At 42.5% G+C, this 23,795-nt stretch overlaps 1 protein-coding gene across 7 annotated transcripts in view; it reads left to right on the top strand.

The window, feature by feature from the left end:
• Positions 1–23,795, top strand: part of ints8 (integrator complex subunit 8) — a 170,973-nt gene that overhangs the window by 98,202 nt on the left and 48,976 nt on the right. For all 7 annotated transcript variants that reach the window (XR_015078983.1, XR_015078982.1, XM_085992630.1 and 4 more), the window contains 7 exons: positions 438–497; positions 632–693; positions 883–1,001; positions 8,046–8,149; positions 10,338–10,388; positions 13,040–13,113; positions 17,996–18,060. Coding sequence is in view for 5 of the 7 variants with exons in the window: in XM_085992630.1 (XP_085848756.1) it covers positions 438–497; positions 632–693; positions 883–1,001; positions 8,046–8,149; positions 10,338–10,388; positions 13,040–13,113; positions 17,996–18,060 (535 nt within the window). In the remaining 2 variants the exon portion in view is untranslated. The remainder of the gene's footprint in view (positions 1–437; positions 498–631; positions 694–882; positions 1,002–8,045; positions 8,150–10,337; positions 10,389–13,039; positions 13,114–17,995; positions 18,061–23,795) is intronic.

The raw sequence follows: 23,795 nt of genomic DNA, 5'->3' as shown, positions 1-23,795 counted from the left end.
AGGCTGAGCACTTCCCCACAAGAAGGAAGAGCCAGCACTGGGTTTCTCTTATACACCTCTCAGCAGTTGGTTACAGAGTGTCTTAGGCAGATGCATAGAAGCAGGTTGCCCAGGTGGGGTAAGGGGAAGAAATATATAGTTTTTTTTAAAAAGGAGAGTTACCCCCCCCCCCCCCCGCCACAAGAAAAGAAATTGGTTTGGAATAATTTTTTCTTTTTTGTTTCCATATTTCATGCCTAGTTTTGTGATGCAGTTTGTGTATTAAGAAAAGTCAAGGCAAAGAAGAATATCAGTAAATTTGAAAAGCTCATTTTATATTAAATTTAAAATGTATGACGACTTGTTTTATGGCACTTCCTTGCAGAAATATGCATATACTTGAACAGATTGATCATTTTAACAGAAAGAAATCATGAAGTCTTTGTTTTGTTTTATAGGATCCATTGGTTCTGACAACATTAATCTCCCTTTTTGTGAAGTTGCACAACATTGTCCGGGTTTGTACTGGTTAATGTTTTAGATAAGGACGTATTAACAAATATTATAATGCTTATGTTAGTTCAGTATTTTGCAATATTGATTTTTAGAATAATTTTCAATAGTAACTAAGCTGCTGATCTTTCTGTTTTAGGATGACATTGTAAATGATGTCACTGCAGAGCATATGTCTATTTGGCCAACGTCCATCCCAAAGTAAGTCGGTGCTTGGGGACAATTTTACCCTGTCATTGTATTTATTTAAGTAGTTCTGGTATAAATTGTGTGCGCGCGCATGTACATGTGTGTGTATACATGTACACAGGCGTACTATTTTAATCTCTCTTCATTTAACCAAGTAGTTGGTTTTGTCTCAAACATTTTTTTTTGCATTTGATTTGTAAGCTTGCAGTCAGTGGATGTTGAGGCTGTTGCTGTCACAATGAAGGAGCTGGTCAGTTATTCACTAAACATCAACTCCAGTAATCACTTCTGGTTAATTACCCAAGCAGATATTTACTTTGGTAAGTATGACACATTTTAAACCACCTGATCAAATTATTTATTCATTTAATCAATGTAGTTTTGATTAAACGTCTATGTGGGAAAAATTAAATATGCCTTGAGGACTTTTACAATCAATGAAGTACTTTTGAAGTGTAGTCGCTGTTATTCTATATGAAGCACAGCAAGGTCGCACAAACAGCAATGTGATCATGACCAGATAATCTGTTTCTGATATAACAACAGAAAACGCTGGAAAAACTCAGCAGGCCAGGGCAGCATCCGTGGAGAGAGCAACAGAGTTAACGTTTCAGGTCAATGACCCTTCGTTAGAACTAGAAAAAAGCAGGAAAGGGAATAGATTTTAAAGAAAGTTGGGGGCTGGGAAAAGGGAGAGGGGATGAAAGAACAAAAGGGAAGGTCAGTGATAGGATAGAAAGCAGGGGAGATAATGACATTAAGAGATATTGAAGGCAAGAGGAGGTGGTGATGGGACAGGTAAAGCAACAAAGGATGGCTCAAGATGAAGTGTGAATGGTGCTGGCAGAATGAAGGACATCTTGAGCCATCCTTTGTTCCTTTACCTGTCCCATCACCACCACCTCTTGCCTTCAATATCTCTTAATGTCTTTATCTCTCCTGCTTTCTGTCTTTATCTCTCCTGCTTTCTATCCTATCACTGACCTTCCCATTTGTTCTTTCATCCCCTCCCCCTTTTCCCAGCCCCCAACTTGCTTTAAAATCTATTCCCTTTCCTGCTTTTTTCTAGTTCTGACAAAGGGTCATCGACCTGAATCGTTAACTCTGTTTCTTTCTCCACGGATGCTGTCCTGGCCTGCTGAGTTTTTCCAGCGTTTTCTGTTGTTGTTTCGGATTTCCAGCATCTGCAGTATTTTGCTATCGTAATCTGTTTCTGATGTTGGTCGGGTGGGAAAGTGTTTTTTTTCGTCCCGCTGTCAACCCACCGCCACACGCCTTTCGCAATGTCGGTTCTGTCAGCGCTGAGCAGACCCAACAGGCAGCGGCGAGGGACCCATTTAAGCTCATTATTGCCTTGTTGACAGATCATTAACAGGCTTTTTTAACTTACCTTTTCGCTTTAACTCCATGGCCACGGGAACCACGCTGTTCTGGGACCATGGCTGTTAACCTGAGGTGGGAGTTCTGTGGCCATTGCTCCAGCTGATTCCTTGACAGCTTCAATTGTACAGTAAAAGCTCCCACCTGACAGATCATCACTTTCCTCAGCCACAAGCTTTTTCTCAGTCCATTTCCAGCACAGATTCTGCAGGCTTTCCACTTTCCACTCTCCATCCAGTATCACCTCTTTGGAAGAACTCTCTCACCATTGACGCAATGCTTCTGTCATCTTACTTCACCTGCCATCTATTCCATCAACATGGGTGCCCTTTATACTGTCTCACCTTGGTCATAGAAGATAGGAGTAGGCCATTCGGCCCCTCGAGCCTGCTCCGCCATTCAATGCGATCATGGCTGATCATCCAATTTCAGTACCCGGTCCCTGCTTTCTCCCCATACCCCTGGATCCCTTTAGCCTTAAGAAATATATCCAACTTCTTCTTGAATATATTTAATGAATTGGATTCTACTGCCTTCTGTGGTAGAGAATTCCACAGGTTCACCACTGTCTGGGTGAAGAAATTCCTCCTCATTTCTGTCCTAAATGGCCTACCCATTATCCTTAGACTGTGACCCCTGGTTCTGGACTCCCCGACCATCGGGAACACCCTGCATCTAGTCTGTCCAGTCCTGTCAGAATTTTATAAGTTTCAATGAGATCCCCTCTCATTCTTCTAAACTCCAGCGAGTACAAGCCCAATCGTCCCAATCTCTCCTCATACGTCATTCCTGCCATCCCAGGTATCAGCCTGGTGAATCTTCGCTGAACTCCTTCCATGGCAAGAACATCATTCCTCAGATAAAGCGACCAAAACTGCACACAACACTCAAGATGTGGTCTCACCAAGGCCCTGTACAACTGCAGCAAGACATCCTTGTTCCTGTAGCCAAACCCTCTCGCTACGAAGGCCAACATACCATTTGCCTTCTTAACCGCCTGCTGCACCTGCATGCTTACCTTCAGCGACTGGTGCACAAGGACACCCTCGTTGCACTTCTCCTTCTCCCAATCTATTGCCATTCAGATAATCTGCCTTCCTGTTTTTGCCACCAAAGTGGATAACCTCACATTTATCCACGTTCTATTGCATCTGCCATGCTTTTGCCCAATCACCCAACCTGTCCAAATCATCCTGGAGTTTCTCGGCATCCTCCTCACCGCACACACGCCCACCCAGCTTTGTGTCGTCTGCAAATTTGGAGATATTACATCTAGTTCCCTTGTCTAGATCATTAATATATATTGTGAATAGCTGGGGTCCAAGGACCGATCCCTGCGGTACCCCACTAGTCACTGCCTGCCACTCAGAAAAAGACCCGTTTATTCCAACTCTGCTTTCTGTCTGCCAACCAGTTCTCTATCCAAGTCAATACCTTGCCCCCAATCCCATGTGCCTTAACTTTACACGCTAATCTCTTATGCGGGACCTTATCGAAAGCCTTCTGAAAGTCCAAATACACCACATCCACTGGTTCTCCCTAATCTATTTTACCAGTTACATCCTCAAAAAATTCCAGTAGATTAGTCAAGCACGATTTACCTTTTGTAAATCCATGTTGACTTTGTCCGATCCTGTCACTGTTTTCCAAGTGCTCTGCTATTACATCTTTTATAATGGACTCTAGCGTTTTCCCCACTACCGATGTCAGGCTTACCAGTCTGTAATTCCCTGTTTTCTCTCTACCACCTTTTTTGAATAGTGGGGTAACATTAGCTACCCTCCAATCCATGGGTACTGTTCCAGATTCCATCGAATGTTGGCAGATGATCAGCAAAGAATCTACTATTTCTAGGGCCACTTCCTTAAGTACCCTAGGATGTAGATTCTCAGGCCCTGGGGATTTATCGGCCTTTAATCCCATCAATTTCCCTAACACCATTTCCCTACAAATACTGATTTCTTTCAGTTCCTCCCTTTCATCAGACCCTATGTTCCCTGACATCTCTGGGAGGTTAATTGTGTCCTCCTTTGTGATGACAGAACCAAAATATGAATTTAATTGGTCTGCCATTTCTTTGTTCCCCATTATAAATTCCCCTGATTCTGACTGCAAGGGACCTACGCTTGACTTCAATCTTTTTCTCTTCACATATCTATAAAAGCTTTTACAGTCAGTTTTTATGTTCCCTGCAAGCTCACTCTCATTCAATTTTCCTCTTCTTAATTAATCCCTTTGTCCTCCTTTGTTGAATCCTAAACTGCTCCCAATCCTCAGGTTTACTGTTTTTTCTGGCCAATTTATATGTCCTCTCCTTGGATCTTATGCTATCCCTAATTTCCCTTGTTAGCCACGGTTGAGTCACCTTTTTTGTTTTATTTTTATGCCAAACTGGGATGAACAAATTCTGTAGTTCATCTATGCGGTCTTTGAATGTTTGCCATTGCCTATCCACCGTCAACCCTTTGAGTGACATTCCCCAATCAATCCTACCCAACTCGCGCCTCAGACCATCGTAGTTTCCTTTATTTAAATTCAGGACCCTAGTCTCTGAGTCAACTACTTCACTCTCCATCTTAATGAAGAATTCGATCATATTATGATCGCTTCGACCCAAAGGGCCTCGTACAACAAGATTGCTAATTAATCCTTCCTCGTTACATAATACCCAGTCTAAGATGGCCTTATCTCTGGTTGGTTCCTCGACATATTGGTCCAGGAAACCATCCCGTAAACACTCCAGGAATTCCTCCTCCACAGTATTGTTACTAATTTGGTTAGCCCAATCTATATGTAGATTAAAGTCACCCATGATGACTGCTGTGCCCTTATTGCACGCTTCTCTAATTTCCCTTTTAATGCCATCCCCAACCTCCAACCTCAGAATCTGACCATAATCAGCCTCAACACTAGCAGCACCAGCAGCACCAACGACAACACCAACCTTCTCCGCGATCACCTGATGCTACACAGGGCATCAGCACCTGAGCACATTGCTGCCTGGGAGGCCAGCGATGGCCTCACCATGGCCAGATTTACTTCACTTGATGCTGTACACCTGGCTGCCACATGATGCGCCAGGTTGGCACCACCATAAAGCATCCCTACAATGTCTGATCCTTTCCTTTCCCACTCACCACCATTGCTGGAGGTACCGTTATGTCTCACCATTCATTGCAACTCACTAAGCCACTTCCAAAGGTGTACACAAATCGGTCCAGGATCGCAAAGTGTTGAAAATAAAGGTTTCAATGTTTGAGACCACATTAACAGAAACTTTACATGAACATTGGATAAAACACCCAAGTGGCTACCTTTGTGTGTTGTTAATTGGTATGATTACACTAGGATGAGGGTGAGTGTGAGAGGTGGCTAGTGAGATGGGGATGTGATAATGTAGATAGAGAGGGTGGGTGGAGGTGCAAGGTAAGTTGGTGTGAGTAAGGATGTGCAGGGGTAGAGTAGAGAAGGCAGAGTGATGGGGATGTGATGAGAGGCACAGCAGGATGAAGGTGTTTGTACTAACGTTTCGTGAGCTACTGAGATCATTGAATGGTTTGCGCCACAGCACCCAGGTCCTCCTGACGACATCCCTGCTTGTGTCCTCCTGTGCAATGTGCAACAAGGCTGTCTTAGTCTCCTGGGGAGGTCTATTCCGCCCATTGGAAGGGAAGAGGACCTCCTTGCATGCACATGGGAGAACCTGGGTGCAGCCCTGCACCTATGTGCAGTGATTGTCAGTGTTTGCAGCACTTCAGTGCTGTAGAACACTGACCGCACAAATGTCAAAATAAAGTTGGCCATGGTCCTTTTAAGGAAACCGGCTGATGACGCATCATGAAATGACGTCACCAGACCCGCTTCCTCTAATTGGGCTGGGAAACGCGCTGGGTGGGCTTAACAAGCCCCATCAGCGGAAAGTCATTTTGCAGCGTGGGATGGAGCCAGCCGCCGGGTCGGGACCCGCTGCCGACGTCTCCCGCCACGGACCCACCGAGGCAAGTAAAACCGCAGCCCTTGTCTTTCTTATCTATATACTGTCCCTCAATGATATCATCCACTGGCATGGGGTCAGCTGTCCTGTGTATGCTAAGGATACCACAGCTTCTGTTGACTGCCTTTGTGTTGTGAGACTGCTTGCCCAATATCAAGTCTTAGATGAGTTGCAACTTCCTGCAACTCAACATTGAAAAGATAGAAACCATCATCTTCGGTTCCCAACCTAACTCTCTTGCGAGTGATTCCAACCTCTCTCTTGGTCATTTGAACATGGCCATTTGTAATTTTGTTATCCTGTTTGACCTTGATCAATGCCTCACAGCCCACATCTTGTCCATTACCAAGACTGCTTACCTTCACAACACTGCCTGCTTTCAACCCTATCTCTGCCCCTTCACCACTTGTTATTTTTTTTCACTTCCAGTCTTCACTATTCTAACTCTCTCGTTGCTGGCATCCAATCTTCCACCTTTCATAAATTCCAACTTGCCCAAAATTCTGCCACATGTATCCTGTCCTTCTCATCCGCCACTCCCATTCTTGCTGATCTATATCAGCCCCCTTGTCCCCAACACATCAAATTTGAAATCCTTGCCTATAAACCCCTACATGGCTTTGCCCCACCTTATCGATGAAGTCTTCTCCAGCCCTGTATCCCCTTCCAAGTGCTGTTTTCCTCTAATCCCAGCTTTCTGCACGTTCCCTTCCTTTGTCTTACTATTGATGGCAGAATGTTCAGCTGCCTCAGTTATACGCTTCGCAATTCCATCCCTAAACTTTTTACCTTTTTTAAACCTTCTTTGACCAAGCTGCACCCTGATTTCTTCCATTTTCTTTGCACCCATTTGTGAAGCACGTTGGGATTTAAAAAAAATATTAAATATACTATATTAATGCAAGTTATAGTTTTGTATTGGAACCAAGCTAAATATCTCAAACAAGCTCCACACCCTAGACCTGCCTGTAAGCAAAGTCACAAAAGGTCTTTTTAAAAATGTATTCTTGGGATGTGGGCGTTGCTGGCAAGGCCAGCGTTTATTGCCCTTGAGAAGGTGATGTTAAGCTGCCTTACAACTGAGTGGCTTCCTAGGCCATTTCAGAGGGTAGTTAAGAGTCAACCACATTGCTGTGGGTCTGGAGTCACATATAGGCCAGATCAATAAGGACAACAGATTTCCTTCCCTAAAGGACATTAGTGAACCAGATGGGTTTTTATAACAATTTTTTTATGTCACCATTACTGATACTAGTTTATTCCAGATTTATTTAATTAACTGAATTTAAATTCCCCAGCTGCCGTGGTCGGATTTGAACTCGCGTCTCTGGATCATTGGTCCAGGCCTCTGAATTACTAGTCCACTATGCTACCGTACTCTAGTACAAAGGTTACCGAACATTTTTTGCTGAGCCCCCCCCCCCCCTTCAGAGATTGGTTGGAGCACATGTTGCTGTGTTCCCATTGTGTGGTTGCTATCAGTGTGCCTCTCTCTGCAGAGATGTGTTAGGTTGATGAAAGCGATTTGTCATTTGTAACCATTTTGTTCCCTTAGAAATACAGCTTTATATCCTTTTACATACCATATTTCTTTTGGTGTCTGCTGAAGGTTCAATGTTTTTTTTAAACTAGGGTTTTACCAACTGAAAAGCTGTCTTTAAAGGCCAGATTTTCAGCCAATTGAAAGTCCAAACTTAGTAGGTTGGCATGTAAACAGCTCAATTAATCTATTTTTATCAAAACTGGAAGAAATTCTGTCAATAAGTAAATTGTTAGCAACCCCCTCCCCCCCCAGACCCTGAAGGCATCCAGATGAGAGAAATCTTGTTTTCCGTGCTTGAAATGTTAAATATGGACATCATGCATAAAATGTGTAACTCTTAAGATTCTACTATGAATCATTTTATGTACTGTTCCTGTGTTGTGATTTGAATACCAAACTACTTGAATGTAGAATTTCATGTAACATTTTTATTTTCTAACCTTCTAGCAACCAATCAGTTTTCAGCAGCTCTGCATTTTTACCTTCAAGCTGGTGCCATTTGTTCAGACTTTTTCAATAAAGGCGTTCCTTCCGATGTGTACACAGACATGGTAAGAGGGATCAGGAAAGGGAACTACAGATGGAAATTCCCATTGGCCTTTGTTTTATCTGTTGTGCTTTGCCGGCCTCAAGACATTTCATTTTTGAATGAGGCTTTTGACTCCACTCCAGTGCATTAGCGATGTATGGATGTTTTACTGTCTTCAAGTGAAAAAGCTGACTCTAGCAGTATTCTGCAAAATCCAGTGCAATAGCTGTAGTAAAGTGTCATGTTCTCTTTTTTTTACTCCAAAAATGAATGCTGGAAACTGCTACCCAGTGACTATGCTGGAAATGCATGGGAAAGGACAGGATTGGGTTTGACTGTGATAGCCCAACAGTTGAATAGCCTGCCAATACTCAATATTAAGATGCACATATATAATAGCCCCTTGTACAAGGTTCTAGAGATTCAGTTCTTCTGTCATCATACCCTAGCAAGCAAATAATACTTTTAGGAGAGGGAGGAGGAAATTAGTACGTCTGAAAACTTATGTTTTCAAAATCTGTTGCCCTACTTTGCTTTAATGGCTTTGGCTCTACCTCACCTTCAGTGTGTTGTAGTGTCCATCTATATAACACACACATATATGTACATCTCCAATTCTTTAGCCATGATCAGCCATGATCTCATTAAATGGCGGAGCAGGCTCGAGGGGCCGAATGGCCTACTCCTGCTCCTATCTTCTATGTTTCTATGTTTACTTACAGTAAAAATCAAAGTATTGATTAAGTGTGACAAAGCGTCAGCTTACTAGGAAAATGTTCAAATTCATGTAATGAAGTTTTCTCATCTCCTGGTTTGTTGGTGTGATCTAAATGCTAGCTTTTATGGTATCTGACTTATTTTAAGCAGTTTTTTAAGAGCATTAACACGGGTTCAAGTTATTATAGAAAAACATTACATGTGAAACTTTAATCATATTATACTAGAGCTTTTGCTTCATTCTGAAGTGGTTTTCGATGCACAGCAATTTAAAAGCAGCATTGTAATTAGTCTCAGATTAGCAATCTGAATCCCCATTGTACTTGAGGCAAGTAATGTGAGATCATCTCCATGAGTCTGTAGTACAACCCCAGCCCAATGCAAAGCCAAGTGTTATAAAGAAATTCCAATTGGTTGACTTAATTTTCAATGTTTTGTAACGTTAAAAGAGAATCCTCACTTCTGTTGTCACTAGGCAGAATCCAGCTCACGGCTCGCACCATAACTCTGATCCGCCAGCTGTGACTGAAGAGCAGTATTTATAATATAAAACCATAAGATTCTTGGTGGATGAAAAGTGTCAAAAAAATTTGCCGAATGTCCCAGTAACTTTTTTATTATTTGTTCTTGGGATGTGGGACGATGCTGGCAAATTCACTCTTATTGCCCTATGGTCCCATGGTCAGACAGATGCATTCACAACTGATTCTTTCTTTGGGTTTGATCTTCAACTTCACAGCAGCTGACACAAAAGTCCATAGTGTGTTAATGGCAAAAAAAAACTCAGGAAGATAGTCATGATGCATAGGAAATGATGTTGCTTCTCTAGGGGGAATGTATACTGGAACCACCTGAGTATTGTGTGCAGTTTTGGTCGCCTTATCTGAGGAAGGATGTTCTTGCCATGGAAGGAGTTCAGCGAAGATTCACCAGGCTGATACCTGGGATGGCAGGAATGACGTATGAGGAGAGATTGGGTCGATTGGGCTTGTACTCGCTGGAGTTTAGAAGAATGAGAGGGGATCTCATTGAAACTTATAAAATTCTGACAGGACTGGACAGACTAGATGCAGGAAGGATGTTCCCGATGGTCGGGGAGTCCAGAACCAGGGGTCACAGTCTAAGGATAAGGGGTAGGCCATTTAGGACAGAAATGAGGAGGAATTTCTTCACCCAGAGAGTGGTGAACCTGTGGAATTCTTGACCACAGAAGGCAGTAGAGGTCAATTCATTAAATATATTCAAGAAGGAGTTGGATATATTTCTTAAGGCTAAAGGGATCAAGGGGTATGGGGAGAAAGCAGGGACCGGGTACTGAATTTGGATGATCAGCCATGATCGCATTGAATGGCGGAGCAGGCTCGAGGGGCCGAATGGCCTACTCCTGCTCCTATCTTCTATGTTTCTATGTGTTGACCAACAAGATAACTGCACAGCTCATTACTTTCTTTTTATCTAATTTTATTTTTTTGTGCTACATTGATATTTTTAAGGTTCTGAAGAGAATGATCAAATGCTGTTCAATGTTAAATTGCCACACCCAAGTAAGTAAAAAATATTTATTTAATAATGTTTGATTTATCGCAAGCTCTAATATAGATGACCTATTCTTCTAAATTTGTATAAGCCAAATGCTAAACTTCCCCATAGTGGATGGAATGTACCCTCCTGTGTACAGGAAACTTTCTGGTATCCGGCACTGACTGGACCGAGCTGGTGCCATACCATCAAAACTGCCGTAGAAACCAGCGCTAATGTTAAAACATACGGAGCTTTTCAGCTCCGTGTGAATCAACAAACCCAGCTTCAAAACAGTCGGCCGCAGCTTAAAAGCGTCTCTGTAGCTAAGCAACAGCTTCAGCTAGACCTTGCAGAGCCTGACTGGAAAAAAAAAAAAGCAATGAGAAGTAAAGAAACTTATAGGAAACGGCTCCTGAATTTTGCCGGTAGATAGAGCTTTCCGGACATTTAACCTCTGGTTAAACGAAAGTTTCCTGTATATTGAGGGCTGAATATATGATTTGTTCTATTTGAGTGGGAATGAAATATGGCTGCTTGCCTATTGAGTATTACTCTCTGTGGAGAAGTACTTGAATGTAATGGCTGACAGTGAGAATATGCTGCAGGGGGACATGGTGCTAACCCTTATCCTATTGGGTTGTGGGTTAGCATGTTCTTCCCTCTATTTCACTTCATTCCCACACTCACTATTCACCAGATTCTGCTGTGAGGAGACTATTCCATGAATATTCCAATGGTTTGTGCCTAACATAGCTATGAGGATATTTGGAAAAAGCAATCCAGTTGAGCCAATAGCGCCATTAGTTTCAATGGTGCTTTGGTCCAAAACACTGGGCTTCTGTATATGTAAACACTGGCATAGTTGTGATTTAAAGTGCTTTCCCTGCTACCACTGAGCAAAGAATTAAGGGCGTCAATCAGTATTTGGCTAAGAGTATAATTTCTTAAAGGTCGAGTGTCCCTACTTAACTTTTCTTTTGCCGTGTGGATGTGAATGATGGCAGTCCCCATTTTTTTTTTTTGATGCTGAACTTTGTTTAAAGCAGCTTACTGCTCCCAACCAGGTGAGCAGTTGGAGCACTACCATTGTCATTACCTGGGAATATGATCTTCATGGTTCAGTTGCACGCTAAGCAACAAACTTATCAACTAACCCATGTGGGGAGCTCTTTTTAAACATTCATTTGTGGTGTGTGGGCATCGCTGGCAAGGCTGGCATTTATTGCCCATCCCTACTTACCCGGAGATGGTGTCAGTGGGTCGCCTTCTTGAACCGCTGCAGTCCATGCGGTGAAGGTACTCCCACAGTGCTGATCTTATTCTTTTTAACAGTTTGATATAACTGAGTGGATTATTAGGCCACTTCAGAAAGAAGTGAAAAGTCATTCACATTGGTGTGGGACTGGAGGCAGACCAGGTAATGACAGCAGGTTTCCTTCTCTAACGGACATTAGTGAACCAGTTGGGATTTTATGACAGTCCGACAGCTTCATGGTCACTTTTACTGTTACCAGCTTTTTATTTCCAGATTTGTTTTAGACTGAATTTAAATTCATAATCTGCAATTGTTCTCTGTAATGTAGCCAGTCCAGTAATGTAGCCAAATAACTTATGCCAAATGAGATGAGTTTGGGAGCAGTTTTGTGCTGCAGCTTCATTTACACTAGAATCTCTTTGAGATTGCTTAACTCCTATTGATCAGGTGTCAAAAGAGAGGTAATTTATATTGGCCCAGAAATTCGGGTCCCAACGCGTGAGTACGGACGGAGTACTCACGCGTGGACCCGATGGAAGTGCTGGACGCATGCGCGGGAAACCGGCACTTCCGATCCTCTGAACCAAGGGGTTCAGAGGTCGAACGCGTGCGCGCGGGAGTCTGCACGTGCGCGTTGAACTTTTTTTTTTCCAGGTTTTAACGTGCGGGTAAGTCTGTACATTTTAGAAATGTAAAAAGCAGCTGTAAGGACTTCATTTTCAAAGGTAAGTGGTCAATTATTTAAAATTAAAACATTTTTTCCACAGGTTTTTTACTTTTAAATACTTTAAAGCAAGGTAAGTTTATTTTTAGCCCTGTTTTTTTATAAAATTATTTTTTTCAAAAATTTAAATTTTTGTTTAAAATAGTTATTTAATGTCATTTATAGTTTATTTACAAAGTGTGATGTTTTTTTAAAATTTATTTGAAGGTAAAGTACAGTTTTACAGCCTCAGCATTTATACGTTTTGACAGGTCTATCTGTCAAGACTTATGAATGGAGCATTCCCTGCTCCGATTGGCTGCCTGTTGCTCACGTGATCCCAGGGGACGCTTCGCACTAACTACGCCCCTGGGACACGCCAGCATAGCACGCCGGCCTCTGGGACAGGCCTCGGAGAGGAATTCCACGCAGGCCAAGAGGTCAACTGCCGGCGCGCTAGGTAAGTGTAAGTCGGGGGCTTGCAACTGCGGGAAGCCCCCGACCCGAATTTCTGGGCCATTGTATCTTTCTGTGCTGGATTAGAACCATGGTCCCAAAGGTGAAAGGATATTACAATAACAGATTTAGCTACATAGTCCCCTACAAGATGACATCAGAAAGGAAGATTTTAAAAGTAAATACATCAAAACAGTACCAGTAAGAAATGTCAGTTTTAAATGTCAATAAAATATTGAAGGTGCTTTTCCTTTTAACAGGTGGCAATTTTGTGTCAATTCCTCAGAGAGGTGGATTATATGACTGCCTTCAAAGCTTTACAGGAGCAAAACAGGTACTGTATACCCAAATACAATAATAAATGATCTTCTCACTTGTTATCAATAGATTGATGAATAAAGTCAGGCAAAATTTTTGGCTCGGTGTCCTGTAAAATGTTTGGATGCCATGGTTACAATGCCCTTTTTTTGCGTACTGTATGTAGGGTTGCTACTTTGTTCTTTTCTCTAATCTTCAGTGGTTCCACATCTGAAGCTAATTATGAAGTTTTTCATCATGCCAAGCAATGCCATAGTTTTCCAGACATCATTTAGGTAAAGCATTGTCAGTTGCCCTGCATTTTCTTTTTGTTCCCCTCCACCTACTATATTTTCCTTTTCTTTGCTCCTCCCCTGAGATGGCACCTCATGTTAGGGTATAGTTCCATTGGCTTTGGTAGCCCTTTATTAACCCATGTTGGGGTATAGTTCCATTGGCTTTGGTAGCCCTTTATTAACCCATGTTAGGGTATAGTTCCATTGGCTTTGGTAGCCCTTTATTAACCCATGTTGGGGTATAGTTCCATTGGCTTTGGTAGCCCTTTATTAACCCATGTTAGGGTATAGTTCCATTGGCTTTGGTAGCCCTTTATTAACCCATGTTAGGGTATAGTTCCATTGGCTTTGGTAGCCCTTTATTAACCCATGTTAGGGTATAGTTCCATTGGCTTTGGTAGCCCTTTATTAACCCATGTTGGGGTATAGTTCCATTGGCTTTGGTAGCCCTTTATTAACCCATGTTGGGGTATAGTTCCATTGGCTTTGGTAGCCCTTTATTAACCCATGTTAGGGTATAGTTCCATTGGCTTTGGTAGCCCTTTATTAACCCATGTTAGGGTATAGTTCCATTGGCTTTGGTAGCCCTTTATTAACCCATGTTGGGGTATAGTTCCATTGGCTTTGGTAGCCCTTTATTAACCCATGTTGGGGTATAGTTCCATTGGCTTTGGTAGCCCTTTATTAACCCATGTTAGGGTAGAGTTCCATTGGCTTTGGTAGCCCTTTATTAACCCATGTTAGGGTATAGTTCCATTGGCTTTGGTAGCCCTTTATTAACCCATGTTGGGGTATAGTTCCATTGGCTTTGGTAGCCCTTTATTAACCCATGTTAGGGTATAGTTCCATTGGCTTTAGTAGCCCTTTATTAACCCATGTTAGGGTATAGCTCCATTGGCTTTAGTAGCCCTTTATTAACCCATGTTGGGGTATAGCTCCATTGGCTTTGGTAGCCCTTTATTAACCCATGTTGGGGTATAGTTCCATTGGCTTTGGTAGCCCTTTATTAACCCATGTTGGGGTATAGTTCCATTGGCTTTAGTAGCCCTTTATTAACCCATGTTGGGGTATAGTTCCATTGGCTTTGGTAGCCCTTTATTAACCCATGTTGGGGTATAGTTCCATTGGCTTTGGTAGCCCTTTATTAACCCATGTTGGGGTATAGTTCCATTGGCTTTAGTAGCCCTTTATTAACCCATGTTGGGGTATAGTTCCATTGGCTTTGGTAGCCCTTTATTAACCCATGTTAGGGTATAGTTCCATTGGCTTTGGTAGCCCTTTATTAACCCATGTTGGGGTATAGTTCCATTGGCTTTGGTAGCCCTTTATTAACCCATGTTAGGGTATAGCTCCATTGGCTTTAGTAGCCCTTTATAACCCATGTTGGGGTATAGCTCCATTGGCTTTAGTAGCCCTTTATTAACCCATGTTGGGGTATAGTTCCATTGGCTTTGGTAGCCCTTTATTAACCCATGTTGGGGTATAGTTCCATTGGCTTTGGTAGCCCTTTATTAACCCATGTTAGGGTATAGCTCCATTGGCTTTAGTAGCCCTTTATTAACCCATGTTGGGGTATAGCTCCATTGGCTTTAGTAGCCCTTTATTAACCCATGTTGGGGTATAGTTCCATTGGCTTTGGTAGCCCTTTATTAACCCATGTTAGGGTATAGTTCCATTGGCTTTAGTAGCCCTTTATTAACCCATGTTGGGGTATAGTTCCATTGGCTTTGGTAGCCCTTTATTAACCCATGTTAGGGTATAGCTCCATTGGCTTTAGTAGCCCTTTATTAACCCATGTTGGGGTATAGCTCCATTGGCTTTAGTAGCCCTTTATTAACCCATGTTGGGGTATAGCTCCATTGGCTTTAGTAGCCCTTTATTAACCCATGTTGGGGTATAGTTCCATTGGCTTTGGTAGCCCTTTATTAACCCATGTTGGGGTATAGTTCCATTGGCTTTGGTAGCCCTTTATTAACCCATGTTGAGGTATAGCTCCATTGGCTTTAGTAGCCCTTTATTAACCCATGTTGGGGTATAGTTCCATTGGCTTTGGTAGCCCTTTATTAACCCATGTTAGGGTATAGCTCCATTGGCTTTAGTAGCCCTTTATTAACCCATGTTGGGGTATAGTTCCATTGGCTTTAGTAGCCCTTTATTAACCCATGTTAGGGTATAGTTCCATTGGCTTTGGTAGCCCTTTATTAACCCATGTTGGGGTATAGCTCCATTGGCTTTGGTAGCCCTTTATTAACCCATGTTGGGGTATAGTTCCATTGGCTTTGGTAGCCCTTTATTAACCCATGTTAGGGTATAGTTCCATTGGCTTTGGTAGCCCTTTATTAACCCATGTTAGGGTATAGTTCCATTGGCTTTGGTAGCCCTTTATTAACCCATGTTAGGGTATAGCTCCATTGGCTTTAGTAGCCCTTTATTAACCCATGTTGGGGTATAGTTCCATTGGCTTTAGTAGCCCTTTATTAACCCATGTTGGGGTATAGTTCCATTGGCTTTAGTAGCCCTTTATTAACCCATGTTGGGGTATAGTTCCATTGGCTTTGGTAGCCCTTTATTAACCCATGTTAGGGTATAGTTCCATTGGCTTTGGTAGCCCTTTATTAACCCATGTTAGGGTATAGTTCCATTGGCTTTAGTAGCCCTTTATTAACCCATGTTGGGGTATAGTTCCATTGGCTTTAGTAGCCCTTTATTAACCCATGTTGGGGTATAGTTCCATTGGCTTTGGTAGCCCTTTATTAACCCATGTTGGGGTATAGTTCCATTGGCTTTAGTAGCCCTTTATTAACCCATGTTAGGGTATAGTTCCATTGGCTTTGGTAGCCCTTTATTAACCCATGTTGGGGTATAGCTCCATTGGCTTTAGTAGCCCTTTATTAACCCATGTTGGGGTATAGTTCCATTGGCTTTGGTAGCCCTTTATTAACCCATGTTGGGGTATAGTTCCATTGGCTTTAGTAGCCCTTTATTAACCCATGTTAGGGTATAGTTCCATTGGCTTTGGTAGCCCTTTATTAACCCATGTTAGGGTATAGCTCCATTGGCTTTAGTAGCCCTTTATTAACCCATGTTGGGGTATAGTTCCATTGGCTTTGGTAGCCCTTTATTAACCCATGTTGGGGTATAGTTCCATTGGCTTTAGTAGCCCTTTATTAACCCATGTTGGGGTATAGTTCCATTGGCTTTGGTAGCCCTTTATTAACCCATGTTGGGGTATAGTTCCATTGGCTTTGGTAGCCCTTTATTAACCCATGTTGGGGTATAGTTCCATTGGCTTTGGTAGCCCTTTATTAACCCATGTTGGGGTATAGTTCCATTGGCTTTGGTAGCCCTTTATTAACCCATGTTGGGGTATAGTTCCATTGGCTTTGGTAGCCCTTTATTAACCCATGTTGGGGTATAGTTCCATTGGCTTTGGTAGCCCTTTATTAACCCATGTTGGGGTATAGTTCCATTGGCTTTGGTAGCCCTTTATTAACCCACCTGCTAATGTTGCTTAAATATGCAAATATATAGATTTGCGAGGGGGGGAGGAGAAGCAGGAATCTTGACCAATTCTCCTCTTTCTAGAATGAGGGGCCTACCACTCCAAGCTGAGATTGGCTATCTTGGCACAGTTCACAGATGGAGCCAGCAGGTATCTTCAAGGGAAGCTAATCCTCTGTTTCGGACTACTTGCAGTATTTGATGAATCTGAGGTTAAAGTCTGGCCTGCCAAGTTCCATCCAGCATCATAATACAGCTCTTAAAGCTTTCTTTCAGCCGCTTGTCAGCCAATTTAAGATTCACTTGTGTAACAACAGGAATTTGAGATGGTGTCCTGCGAACATGTTAATATTTATGATAGCAAAATACTGCGGATGTTGGAAATCCGAAATAACAACAGAAAATGCTGGAAAAACTCAGCAGGTCAGGCAACATCCGTGGACAGAAATTTGAGTTGACGTTTCGGGTCGAACCCTTCTTCAAAACTGGAAAGAAAAGATAGATCGGAGGCAGGGCTGCGATCGGACAAAAGAATAAAAGAAACAAAAGAAGTAAAAAAGAGACAATAAAAGGTGTTAGAAGCTAGACGAGATGGTAATAGGCTGAGATTGGGTGTAAAGTGTACTGGCAGGGCAAGGGATAGCTGCCAGGTGTGAGAGAGAAACAAAAGGAAAGGGGGAGGGGGGGGGAAAGGAGTGGAAAAATTACAAGAAAAAATGAAATAGGGGCCGAGGTTATGATCTGAAATTGTTGAACTCGATATTGAGTCCGGAAGGCTGCAGAGTGCCTAATCGGAAGATGAGGTGCTGTTCCTCGAGTTTACGTTGCGCTTCTGTGGAACAATACAAGAGGTCAAGGACGGTGAGGTCCGAGTGGGAATGGAGCGTTGAATTAAAATGACAGGCGACCGGAAGCTCGGGGTCACCCTTACGGACTGAACGGAGGTGTGTATGATTTTTTAATGATTTTTTTTCCTCATTAGACAACTAAGCTTATTGATCAATATGCAGAAGATGGTGTCATTTGAAGAATGAGGAAGAACCTGCTAATAGACAGAAATCAAACTTTAATGTGAAAGTTATATGTACAGTTCCTAACTTATGTTTTCATTTCTAATTTCAGTCACGATGCAATGGACTCCTACTATGACTACATCTGGGACATCACTATCTTGGAATATTTGACACGTATCTTTTTATAATTGTCTTAGTGTAATTGTTTTGTGAGATCACTAACCTTTATATAACCCAGCAGGACAGCCTTCTCCACCACTTGGAAGAACTGCTTGGAATCCAAATTAGTCCAATTTAAGCACCTGAAATCTAAAACTTCCATCCTTTCCTTTATGGTGCAGTGTGTATACATATACATGTGTACACATATGTCGACATCTCGTGTACATGTACGTTCCCTGATGAGGGCAGGGGAGAAGGGAGTGGAAAAAGAAACTTAGTTGTGATTTTTTTTTAGAAAGGGATGTGTTTAATTGCTGTTTGTTTATCCACGCAAATTTTGTAAAGTCCTCGTTGTTAAATTTTGTTTATCCAGATGTTTTCAACAGGAAATACTTGTTGGGTCACCAACAAAATTCATTTCTTTACTTAAAACCTCACAGGATTTCAGTATTTATTGCAAAATCTAAAATTTTAGTCACTCTTTCCTAATTCTAATTTTGATTTTCAAATGTAAGACACAAAAGCAGTTGCCTGCTTACCTGCAGTTTCATTTCTGAGAATTTTCTTGTTTTTTTTTCAGATTTTTTTTACCATGCAGGCACTGGAAGTTCTTCCACTGTCAGCAGTCATATCATCACACCAAATAGTTTTTTAAAATGTCAAGGGGGAAAAGTGAGTTTAGGTTTATATAAGTTTTCAACTGTAAATTTCTACACTTGACTGTTAAAATAAGACATTATTCGTTATAACCAGCATGCACTAATACACTATTGGAAACATCATGCCTTGCATGGTTGATGTTATCTGTGATTCTTTCTTCCCTCCTTGCTGGAACATGGAGATTTTTTCCCCAAAAACTATGTAACTGCTCTTGTAACTCAGTTAGTATGCAAAAAGGATATCTGATTTTTATGCCATTTCATCCATTTCCTTCCATTTTGCTGTTAAGTCCTTTGGGATGTCCTGAGGATATGAAAAGTACATATAAAGTTAATTCTTTTTCTATTTTATACACTGGATAAGCGTTACCTAGCAGACTCTCAAATCATCCATTCATTTTTAGCTCTTGTTGCACAGTCTAGGTCATTAGAGTTGTAGAGTAAACAGGCAGCACAGCTTCATTGAGAAATCCCACTTGCTCAAGAACATGACCAACTTTGTCCTGACTGCTCTTGCCCTTTCTTCTGCTTACCTTCTGTGGTGTCTTTTTCCACTTGACGTGCTCGCTGCTACTTTACTAGCTAGTGAGGTTTTTAAATAAAGAGCAGGGGAGAATTTTAAAAAAATCTCTACATGTCCATTTTGTTTCTCCTTTAGTTCAAATGTTGCCTGTCAGTACTAAAGCGGGTTGTGTACTGGGTGGGTTGCATAAAATCCACTCTATAAAAGGAAGAGCTGGATAAGGGAGAACAAGAGCAATTAGACAGTGATGGGCATTTATTTTTTATTCATTGATGGGATGTGGGCATCGCTGGCTGGCTAAGCCTGCATTTAGTGCCCATCCCTAATTGCCCTTGAGAAGATGGTGGTGAGCCGCCTTCTTGAACCGCTGCAGTCCATATGGTGTAGGTACACCCACAATGCTGTTAGGAAGGGAGTTCCAGGATTTTGGCCCAGCGACAGTGAAGGAGCGGCGATACAGGTCCAAGTCAGGATGGTGTGTGGCTTGGAGGGGAACTTGTAGGTGGTGATGTTCCCATGCGTCTGCTGCCCTTGTCCTTCTAAGTGGTAGAGGTCGCGTGTTTGGAAGGTGCTGTTGAAGGAGCTTTGGCGAGTTGCTGCAGTGCATCTTGTAGATGGTACACACTGCAGCCACAGTGCGCCGGTGGTGGAGAGAGTGAATGTTGAAGGTGGATGGAGTGCCAATCAAGCGGGCTGCTTTATCCTGAATGGTGTCGAGCTTCTTGAGTGTTGTTGGAGCTGCACTCATCCAGACAAGTGGAGAGTATTCCATCACACTCCTGACTTGTGCCTTGTAGATGGTGGAAAGGCTTTGGGGAGTCAGGAGGTGAGACACTCGCCGCAGAATTCCCAGCCTCTGGCCTGCTCTTGTAGCCACAGTATTTATATGGCTGGTCCAGTTCAGTTTCTGATCAATGGTAACCCCCAGGATGTTGATAGTGGGGGATTCAGCGATGGTAATGCCATTGAATGTCAAGGGGAGATGGTTAGAGTCTCGCTTGTTGGAGATGGTCATTGCCTGGCACTTGTGTGGTGCGAATGTTACTTGCCACTTGTCAGCCCAAGTCTGAATGTTGTCCAGGTCTTGCTGCATATGGACACGGACTGCGTCAGCATCTGACGAGTCTCGAATGGTGCTGAACAGTGTGCAATCATCAGCGAACATCCCCACTTCTGACCTTATGATGGAGGGAAGGTCATTGATGAAACAGCTGAAGATGGTTGGGCCTAGGACACTGCCTTGAGGAACTCCTGCAGTGATGTCATGTGATTGGGATGAATGACCTCCAACAACCACAGCCAACTTCCTTTGTGCTAGGTATGATTCCAACCAATGGAGAGTTTTCCCCTTGATTCCCATTGACTTCAGTTTTGCTAGGGCTCCTTGATGCCACACTCGATCAAATGCTGCCTTGATGTCAAGGGCAGTCACTCTCACCTCACCTCTGGAATTCAGCTCCTTTGTCCAGGTTTGGACCAAGGCTGTAGTGAGGTCAGGAGCTGAGTGGCCCTAGTGGAACCCAAACTGGGCGTCAGTTAGCAGGTTATTGCTGAGTAAGTGCCGCTTGATAGCACTGTCGACGACACCTTCCATCACTTTGCTGATGATTGAGAGTAGACTGATGGGACAGTAATTGGCTGGATCAGATTTGTCCTGCTTTTTGTAGACAGGACATACTTGGGCAATTTTCCACATTGCCGGGTAGATGCCAGTGTTGTAGCTGTACTGGAACAGCTTGGCTAGGGGCGCAGCTAGTTCTGGAGCACAAGTCTTCAGTACTATTGCCGGAATGTTGTCAGGGCCCATAGCCTTTGCAGTATCCAGTGTCTTCAGCCGCTTCTTGACATCACGTGGAGTGAATTGAATGGGCGGAAGACTGGCATCTTTGATGCTGGGGACCTCAGGAGGAGGCTGAGATGGATCATCCACTCGGCACTTCTGGCTGAAGATAGTTGCAAATGCTTCAGCCTTGTCTTTTGCACTCACGTGCTGGGCTCCACCATCATTGAGGATGGGGATATTTTTGGAGCCTCCTCCTCCTGTTAACTGTTTAATTGTCCACCGCCACTCACGACTGGATGTGGCAGGACTGCAGAGCTTTGATTTGATCCGATGGTTGTGAGATCGCTTACCTCTGTCTATCGCATGTTGCTTCCGTTGTTTGGCATGCAAGTAGTCCTGTGTTGTAGCCTCACCAGGTTGACACCTAATTTTTCGGTATGCCTAGTGCTGTTCCCGGCATGCTCTCCTGCACTCTTCGTTAAACCAGGGTTGATCTCCCGGCTTGATGGTAATGGTAGAGTGAGGGATATGCCGGGCCATGAGGTTACAGATTGTGGTTGAATACAATTCTGCTGCTGCTGATGGCCCACAGTGCCTCATGGATGCCCAGTTTTGAGTTGCCAGATCTGTTCGAAATCTGTCCCATTTAGCACGGTGGTAGTGCCACACAACACGGTGGAGGGTATCCTCAACATGAAGACGGGACTTCGTCTCCACAAGGACTGTGCGGTGGTCACTTCCACCAATGCTGTCATGGACAGATGCATCTGCAACAGGTAGATTGGTGAGGACGAGATCAAGTAGGTTTTTCCCTCTTGTTGGTTCCCTCACCACCTGTCGCAGACCCAGTCTGGCAGCTATGTCCTTTAGGACTCGGCCAGCTCGGTCAGTTGTGGTGCTACCGAGCCACTCTTGGTAGCATGCTTTCTTTCTCCTTCCTGTTCAATAAAGGTACTGTGCAGTATAACCGCTCTGGTTTCATGAACCAAAAATAAAGTGGATGCAGATTAAGTTTGCATGAAAACTGATGTCATTTTTTGTTTGATGCTCAATAAATTATGAATAGTGTTTTTGCTATAACTAACTGGGACTGAATGCTGAATAGCAACCCAGAGAGTGGTGAGAATGTGGAACTCACTACCACAGGAAGTGGTTGAAGTGAATAGTATAGATGCATTTAAGGGGCGGTTAGATAAGCATATGAGGGAGAAGGGAATAGAGGGTTATAGATTTAGATGAAGAAAGACTGGAGGAGGCTCGAGTGGAGCATAAACGCCGGCATGGACTGGTTGGGCTGAATGGCCTGTTTCTGTGCCGTATATCCTATGTATGTATGTAATTTTGAATGGAAATTCATTCTGGGCTTTACTATTTCAATTGTTGCCCGAGTTCAAAGTCAATTTGAAATCATCTTATTTCTCAAAAGATCCCAGAATTCTTTAAAATTAGGGTGTGTTCAAGGCAGGTTGTTCCCCATATAAAGGAATATAATTGCCACAGTGTTCTATTTTGAAGTAAGACTGTTAATTTTTTTGCCTGTTGTTAATTCATGAGGGTTAGGCACTTCAAAACTGACTTCAATTTGGCTATTACACATGGTTTACGTAAAATATTTATTTTGATGCTTTGTTTGCATTATTTGCCCTAGAAGAGAGAACCTCTAATGGGTCCATTAGGCAAGTATGGGTCTTTTCTCTCATAACTATCAGTGGAATAAAATTTTAAAAGGCAAAATAGAATAAATTGCCCAGAACAGTTCCATTCAAAAGGGATGTCAGGTACTTTCAGTTACAGGCTTTTATGTATGAGTTTGTTTTCTTTAGAATTTTGCACCAGTTTTGGTTAATTTTTTTTAAAAACACACAAGTATGATTAAGTGAGTAGATTACCAAATAAGTTGTGCTTCGTATTAATGTATTGAACAGTACCAATGGATTTCTCATGACAGTGCTCACGGTAGGGAGGAGGACACGATGCTTCATAAGGGCAGGAACATTGTGCCATGTAACGCACAATATATTATTCTGATACTGAAGCGTGTAACTTGGTGTGTCGCTTTAAGGCCATTAAGAGTAATTATTGTGCTTTCTTTGGGTCAGTTAGAGGCTGATGTCAGCTGTGGCTCAGTGGGTAGCACTCTCACTTGAGTCAGAAGGTTGTGGGTTAAAGTCCCACTCCAAAGACTTGAGCACGTATTCTAGACTGACACTTCAGTGCAGTACTGAGGGAGTGCTGCACTGTTAGAGGTGTCGTCTTTTGGATAAGACATTAAACTGAAGCGAGAGGGTAGACGTAAAAGATCCTATGGGACTATTTCGAAGAAGAGCAGGTGAATTCTCCCCAGTGACCTGATCAATATTTATCCCTCAACCAACATCACTAAAACATTATCTGGTCATTATCACATTGCTGTTTGTGGGAGCTTGCTTTGCGTAAATTGGCTGCCACGTTTCCGATATTTCAACAGTGACTACACTTAAAAATTGCTTCATTGGCTGTGAAGTGCTTGAGGTTGTGAGTCGCAATAATAATGCAAGTCTTTGTTTTTTGAAGCTCTTTTTAGACCCTTGGGTTAATTAGAAGTTAGGCTGGTTTTCATTTATGTGCTTTAAGGATGACACAGAAATGTGCATGTGATATAGGTGCATCTCAAAACTTTTTAAATATTTATTTTATAATTTTATATATATGTGTTTAAATGTAATAGTTTATATATGTGATGTAAAATGAAAGATAAGTGTCTGCTCTCTCCTGCATTTTCAAAAGATTCAAAATTTAAGCT

The sequence above is a fragment of the Somniosus microcephalus genome, chromosome 7 (genome assembly GCF_052327205.1).
Source record: "Somniosus microcephalus isolate GS21.2 chromosome 7, FLI_Smic_1.0, whole genome shotgun sequence".
Classification (NCBI taxonomy): domain Eukaryota; kingdom Metazoa; phylum Chordata; class Chondrichthyes; order Squaliformes; family Somniosidae; genus Somniosus; species Somniosus microcephalus.
The sequence above is the reverse complement of the archived record's forward strand: the minus strand, read 5'-3'. Positions and strand labels throughout refer to the sequence as shown.